Consider the following 7429-nt stretch of genomic DNA (forward strand, 5'->3'; position numbering starts at 1 on the left):
AATTAAAAATTGGCCTATTTAAATCAAATTTGACAATAAGGATATATGACAAGAATTGGGCAAAAAGGTGAATTTTTTGCAATTTTAGCCAAATGAAGTCGAAAAACCTACAACAAGTGTCCCAATAGTCTTCTTTAGTGAATATAAGACAACGATTAAAATATGAGCACCCATACCCCTTGGGAACCCTAAAAGCTGAGTAGGCGGGTTTATTAACGACCGGTGAAAATGTGGTTCGGGAAAAATATGGCGAAATTACCCTAAACCCACCACTTTATCCCGGTCATAATAATCCCGAGTAAGGTAGGTAAAATCTGGACAATCCTTACTCCTTAGTGTCCGACTTTACCCAACTTGGCCATGGCAATTACTTTTAAGGCATATAAGCACTAAGCAGCATATTAAGCTTGCAGATTGACATCTTTCAACGATTCAACTAAGCTATTTTTCTTCTTTTTTTTCTTTCTTTTTTCTTTTGTTTTCTTCTTTTTTCTAAACTCCTGACAGACTGGCATGAAGGTGAGGTGTGGTTATTATTATTACTTTACTGAGAGAATATTTTTCCGTTTTCACTGAACATGAACATGGTAGAGAAAGATAAAAGGTTACTGCGGTAAAAATAATGCTGATCGTAGCTGCTTGAATAAATATCATAACTATAAAACAACGAAACATAAGAAAAAATAGGAAAATCCCGAATTAATTTGTGTGTTCATTTGCTCTTAATAAAATTATTTTGTTTTTCGGCACAAATTTTGCCACAAGAATTATAACCAACCCGATTACATTGGTAACGACACAATGGTAAAAACTCGGTCAATACTGTTCTAGTCTGATTACTAAACTGTTTCCAATAAACTGCCAAAACAATTCCTGAAGTCAGGGTCAAAACAAGCGGTATGATAAAACAAAACCCGTGAACGGGCCATAATTTAGTCTTTTGATACGTGAAGCTGATAGCGGGAATTATGAGGCAGATAAGCAACCTCTCAGACCCGGTGGTTATTGAGTACCAGAACGCTAGCTGACTCTCTGGGACATACTTGCTGAGGAGGGAGTTGAAACTGATGGCTGCTAGACCAAACATGCCGTAGAGTGTGCCTCCTAAAAACAGGGTTATAGTTGAGGTTGACACCATGAAGACGAGATACGAGAGTGCGAGGAGGGACAGTCCCGCGGCTATCATGTGGGTATCTTTTATTGTTTTCAGTAAATACGAGGGAATAATTGTGTAGATGAGGCATATCACTGACAAAGCTAGAGTTTTGTAGCCGAGGAATGCCCCGATGAGGGTTGCACTGAAGTTGAAGGGTTCACTAATGAGGTATATTACAAACAGGTTCGCTGGTGCTGAGAAGGACAGTCTCCCGAGGATACTTAAACAAATGGATAGTCTAGCCCTTTTCTTCTCTGTACCATATCTGGGGTGACTGTAATTATAAAACCTGAATAACTTAGAATATGAGTTACACTGCGGGACGGCTTTCGCCCTGGACTCTTGTAAAAGTAGACAATGAACTGATAACACCACGAAAGTGCCCATACAGCCGAAGCAGACAGGTGCAGCTCCGAGAGAGTTGATGAGAGCCCCGCTGAGGGAGAAGCCCAGGACCTGAGCGAATGTTCGAACACTCTCGTTAACGGCCAGGCATTTAGTTCTGTGGGATGGCTTGCACATGTCTGAGATGAGGGTCTTCGTTCCAATCAGGATGGTCTCTATACCTCCCCCTGTTCCTGAGATCAGCATATATGCTCCTATCAACCACCATCTCTGAAATTTTGAAATTTTTATTAGAGTTGAATATAAATTATAAACTCAGTAAAAACTCAGAATTGAAAAGATTTAATTTCCAGTTTCTTTTTTATTCTTACATTCACGGGTACGATGAGGAAGAGAAACAGAACCAAAGTGAATAGTCCCTGAGCTATACAACTCGCCACCATCGGCCACTTTCGTCCCTTCCTGAATTATGAATATTTAAAATTGCTAAATAAATGTAAATTCAGCTTATTGGAGAACCCAATTATAGCTAGACTTTATTCAGACCAGTGCAATTATTCAATTAAATTTTGCACTTTTGCGGTTCAAAAGATATTTTCACAAACCTGTCACTGAGTGCAGCCCAAAAGAAACCAGTAACAACTCCGATCACTTCGCTGAGACAGGACGCTGATACCATGATGTGCGAAGTGGCTTGTTGGGCCAGATTCTCTAGGGCCAGATTCTCTCGTGCCATCCTAAAGCACTGGCTCAGACTGGAATCTTCGTAGTAACCACATCTGCCGTGCCACTGCCAGTTGATGGTGGCGTTATCGCGGTCTTGTTCTGATTTTCTGGGAAATGTGAAGGGTTATTTAACAAGAGTCATTGTCGATACTTTAAGGGGTTTGAGTTTTCGCCAGTTTGGATTGTAATAACCGATCGTGACTAGCGTTTGATGTGGCTTCTCCAATTTCCAGCCATAACACAAACCAACAATAAACGCTGAGTTTCAGTAGGTAGGCTACTTTCAGATGCTTGTTTATATCCTTAAGAGGCTACACCCCCCCCCCCCACACTGCAGTACATGGCAGGTTACTTTCTGATTGAAAGATTCCGTCGCCTGCACTAATTATATCCCACGGCCCGAATATTGTTTCATCCACTGCATATTTTGACCTTGATTAGTCAAATGAGGCATATTTATACGACCAGACACGGACACTATTAGTATTGTTTGCCGGAAACAAGTATGGGTGCAACAGTCATAGTACGAGTTTTTTAGAAACGTTTGACACTTGTGACTTGACAGGTGTTGTCGCAGTTTCTGAAATTTTCTCTGTCAACTGAAGTTAAATCCTGTTTGACACCTATAATTATATCAACCATCTGCTGTCCCTAATCGGGTTAATTTGTAGCGGCAAAGACTAACGACTTTGTAGTCTCGACATTGTAGAGTCGAGTTGCTGCTATTATTAGAAAGTAGAAACAGCTTGCTAATTTAGAATGGTACATCTCTATTTACTATTATATTGTCAAGTTGGATTTTTGAGCAGTTATATTTCACAATTTTAGCAAAATTACAGTCACCGTTCATAAATAATTTGCGGCGGGAGATTTGTTGCTGCAAAAAACTAGGGTTAGGTTTTGTTGAGAGAAAATTCTCATACCCTGACCCTGACCCTGACCCTGACCCTGACCCTGACTCTGACCCTGACCCTGACCCTGACCCTGACCCTGACCCTGACCCTGACACTGACCCTGACCCTGACCCTGACCCTGACCCTGACCCTGACCTTAAACCTTAACCTTAACCTTAACCTTAACCTTAACCTTAGGCTTAACCTTAAACCTAACCCTAACCAAAATCTAAACCCTAACCATAATTTTGTTGCGCCGACAAATCACCTGTAAAGTCTCACACCGTAGAATTCGGACCCTTTTTTAAATTTTGCATATGTTAGCTTGTTACCACGGCCACGTTTAACTTTAGGTTAAAGTTAAATTATATTAAATCTTAAAACGTTAAAGTGCAACGTTTTAAGATTTAACATAATTGAAATTTTGCTGTTTTTCAAATTAACCGCAAAGTAAAGCCAGTAAAGCCAACAAAATAAAGCCAGATAATTGTAAAATACTTACAAACGAATCTCGTCCAGAATATCGGAGTAAATAAACTGAGGGAGCAAGGGTTGCCAGACTGTGACCGTGAAAACAAACAGAAATAGAATGCCTTCACAAAGATAAAATGTCCGTGGCTCACCCATGCATAAAAATACACTGATACACAAACACACTGTGAATTCAAGATAACAACAAATATCTGATAATGGATCAACAAACCAAAAATGCCAACAATCGGTGTTTATAAGGTAATTGGTCGATCTTATCAGCGACTACTCAGTTGGGATCGAATTTACATTCTTCAGTAGTCACACCAGTTATGTATTTAAGAGAATTACGTGATTTGAGACGGATCATCCCGATCAGTGATCATCAGCGGCTGCAGGCTTGACATACGATCAGTGATCATATGTCATGAATGGCCACTGTTTCATTTTTTACTCTTTTTTTAGTATCAGGCGACTGTCTGATAAGATCTCAATCAGTTGATTGGGGTTAATATTTCCTAATTAGGTTAGATATTTATTCGATAAGACTGGTCAGCTGATGGTCCCAGGTACACTAAAATGTTACCATCATCAAAAACCTTAACCTTAAACCTTTTAACACTAAATTCAATAACAACAACAGAAATACAAAACTGTAGTGATCCTTATCACCGTGATAAGGCCGTGCTTGATTGTAGATATCACGGGACACTGTGCTTTGGTCTAAACAAACACCTCAACACAATTAACTTTGCAAATCAAGCACCAGTGAGTGTCTTATATGCGACAATAAAGATGAGACTTTCTCGCACTTTGTTGGACAGTACCCAGCTATTGTACAAATAAGAAGGCAATATTTTTAGAATTATTACCTTTCCGTCAACGACATCTTTGATGCTTCAGTTTGACAACCAACATATCACCACTATTGTCAACTTCGCAAATCGCACTAAACGCCTAATCGTGCCTGAGGAAGTGGACCTGACCGGAGTGACCTAGATTCTACTTTTTACGTTTTAATACTTTCAACACTACTATATAACAAATAATTTGAGCATGAATAAGAAGTTGTTACTTTGAAACGTCGTTTATCCTAACAGTGCAGTATCATTTGTCGCAGATCAGAATAACCAAAAACTATTTGGAACTCCCAAAAACTGTCTAGATTCTACTCATGTTAGCATGTTGTCTTAACTCATTATCTCTGATCATCATCCTGCATTTGGCACTAAAGCGTCTACTCATCCTCCATCATTTCACTTGTTAGTGTTACCCACCTCTATCATCTCCCCATAGATAACTCCGGCAATCCCCTTCAGTCAGTGTTGCCGTACCCCAGAGGCAAGCAGTGAGGCAGAGCATTCTCATGCTATACTTTCGAGGACCATCTAGGTCCAGCCTCACTTTTTTTGAAGAAAAAAAAGGGTAAATTGTCGTTATTATCAGTGACTAATCAGTTCACAGCTGGGGTCGGATTTACATTCGGATTTACATTCTTCGGGTAATTAGGTGAGTTAAATGATTAGATACGGATCACTGATCATCATGCAACAGCGGCTGCATACTTGACATATGATCACTGATCGTATAACAAGAATGGCCACTATTTCGTTTTTATGTTTTAGTATCAGTTTTAGTATCAGGTGACCGCCCGATAAGATCAGTTGATTGGGGTTAATATTTCCCGATTCGGTCGTGTGTCTTATACGTGATGTTATCTCTTCTGTCGTTCCAAAAAATTAGATAAGGACAAAGTACCATACAATAAATGGTGGAACCTTTTCAAAATGTAATTAAAGAGTCTAGTGGGGAATCAGAAACTTAAACAATACATTCTTTAACAATTATTAGTTTAAATTAAATCATGTGTAGAAAAAGCTCAACCTGGTAACCTTGTTGCCTGCACAGAGCAATTCTATCCGCACATTCACATTTCTCATGAGATCGCGCACAGTGATCATGACCACTTATTTGTTCAGTAAAAAATAAACCTTGGGAACTTTCAAAGATATTTCTCAGCTAACTGTGCAGTTATGCCATCACATTAAACTTTTCTCAAGGCATGACTTAGATTGAAAGGAATCTGAGAGAGGCGCCAAATCTTGTATCCGTAATTCCAGCTTAATTCCCGGAATTTACACGAAGGTATGATAAGAGGTAGAATTGATCGGAAATAGACTCATTTTGTAAGTGTTACTGTAATTGTCGATTATACTTCAGTCTCTAGCAACTATTCTGGAAATTACACGTACGGGTTTTAATTTTCCTGTATCTTCGTTTATGCTAACTCAATAGCTTACTTTTGAAAATAAATAGTATCGTAATGCCTGGTTACAAAATTTAAGAACTCAACTTTGATTTTAGTAATTAGTGGTCAAAATTTGGATGATATATATTTCATAAGCTGTCTGTACAACTGAACTACGTTATATAATTATACTAGTTCATTTTTCTCAACAATAATCAATATGCAAGAATATGTTTTATAATTGGAAAAAGATAATAATATTCAACGATCATTGGTTAGCGTAGGGCACTTAAATGCTTGAATACCAAAAAACTTATGTTATTCACAAAACTTATGAATAATAAGTAAGGGTGGGCCAAAAGTCAGTACCCATACGTTGGCCTTTATAGCTCAGTCACTGAGTGCCCAATTTAAATACTTCTTTCTGGTATGACTTAATACCACCACTGGTTCGAGGAATTTGTCAACTCGAAAAATATTCGCGTTCATTTTTTTCAAATGGAGGTTCATTTTCACATTTATTTGATAGTTTGGATAGTTGGATCAAGCTAAATGTTATTGAATTGTGTTTGGCCATTCGAATTACGTTTGTCCTGAAAGAATTAGAACTGTAGCTTCTCAGATGACCGAGATATGAAGCATAACGAGTTTATTCATTACGTGTGATCAGGTGATTGGTTTACCTAATCACGTGATAAGGTGCCCCCGTTAACTACCCCGTTAAACATTATGGGAATTGTTAAGGGTGCCCAATTAAGGTGTCGTGTCACGGTGTCACATAATCACCCAGTCAATATTGTTAACGAGATACAGAAAATGCTTGATAACTTCGTCATTTCTAATCCGTTTTGCCTCATGTTTTCAGATCATATGCAACATTTGATAATCTACCGTCTCTGAAAAAATTAGGCGTTCAGCATGTTCAGAGAAAACAATATAGGTGTTTTAATATTGAATGGGCGTGGTCTAAAATATTCGAATTTTCAAATTTTGACGACGGAATCCTCGAACCAGTAAGTACAGTATGCCATCTGCAAAGCAACAGCTCTCAAATATAAAACACGGCGGAGCTATTAAGGCCAACGTATGGGTACTGACTTTTGGCCCACCCTGTATTTCCGCACGTGTGGTCACTGGTCATTAATACGTTAATGATCTAAAAATACGTTAAACTAAGTGCTCTCTTATACAGTTATACTGATAGCTGAAATATTATTTGTTTCTGACCAGTGGCGAACCGTAAATATGTCCTTAAATAGTTAAATAAAGAAAAATAGAAAAATGCAGGCCTTCTTTTTTTGCTTTTTTCTTTTAAAAATACTCAAAATTCGGGAAAATACCGGGGGACCTAAATTTTAAGTTATTATTAGTATGCAGAAATTTCATATATTCATGAGTATGAAGAAATGACATCGATCGTTATTTACTGCGGTCTTTGGCCGTCTGCAGTTTGCGTCTACCAGAATGCAATTAGATAAAGAACATTGACCGTTAAAATCATCCTCTCTGCTCGACTTAATCTATTTCTTCATTTATTTTCGACCTATCATATAAATGTTAGCAGAACTTGTTTTGTGCTCCTTATAGTGT

The 7429-nt window shown here is 38.3% G+C and overlaps 1 protein-coding gene across 1 annotated transcript; it reads right to left on the minus strand.

Moving 5' to 3' along the window:
* Nucleotides 1-492: 492 nt before the first annotated feature.
* On the minus strand, nucleotides 493-3848 carry LOC134816657 (lysosomal proton-coupled steroid conjugate and bile acid symporter SLC46A3-like). The gene is made up of 4 exons (XM_063825599.1): nucleotides 3623-3848; nucleotides 2107-2334; nucleotides 1873-1963; nucleotides 493-1771 (listed from the first exon to the last, which is right to left on the minus strand). Exons 1-4 carry the CDS (start codon nucleotides 3745-3747, stop codon nucleotides 713-715), a joined length of 1503 nt encoding a protein of 500 aa, XP_063681669.1. The 5' UTR covers nucleotides 3748-3848; the 3' UTR covers nucleotides 493-712.
* Between the last annotated feature and the right edge of the window lie 3581 nt (nucleotides 3849-7429).

The sequence above is a fragment of the Bolinopsis microptera genome, chromosome 6 (assembly GCF_026151205.1).
Source record: "Bolinopsis microptera isolate Bmic1 chromosome 6, MBARI_Bmic_1.0, whole genome shotgun sequence".
Classification (NCBI taxonomy): Eukaryota; Metazoa; Ctenophora; class Tentaculata; order Lobata; family Bolinopsidae; genus Bolinopsis; species Bolinopsis microptera.

Coding starts and splice junctions, on each gene's coding strand:
- LOC134816657 (XM_063825599.1), bottom strand. CDS start 3,747: ATGGGTGAGCCACGGACATTTTATCTTTGTGAAGGCATTCTATTTCTG. Junction 2,335..3,622: donor ATTCTGGACGAGATTCGTTT/GTAAGTATTTTA, acceptor CACATTTCCCAG/AAAATCAGAACAAGACCGCG. Junction 1,772..1,872: donor TCCTCATCGTACCCGTGAAT/GTAAGAATAAAA, acceptor TCAAAATTTCAG/AGATGGTGGTTGATAGGAGC.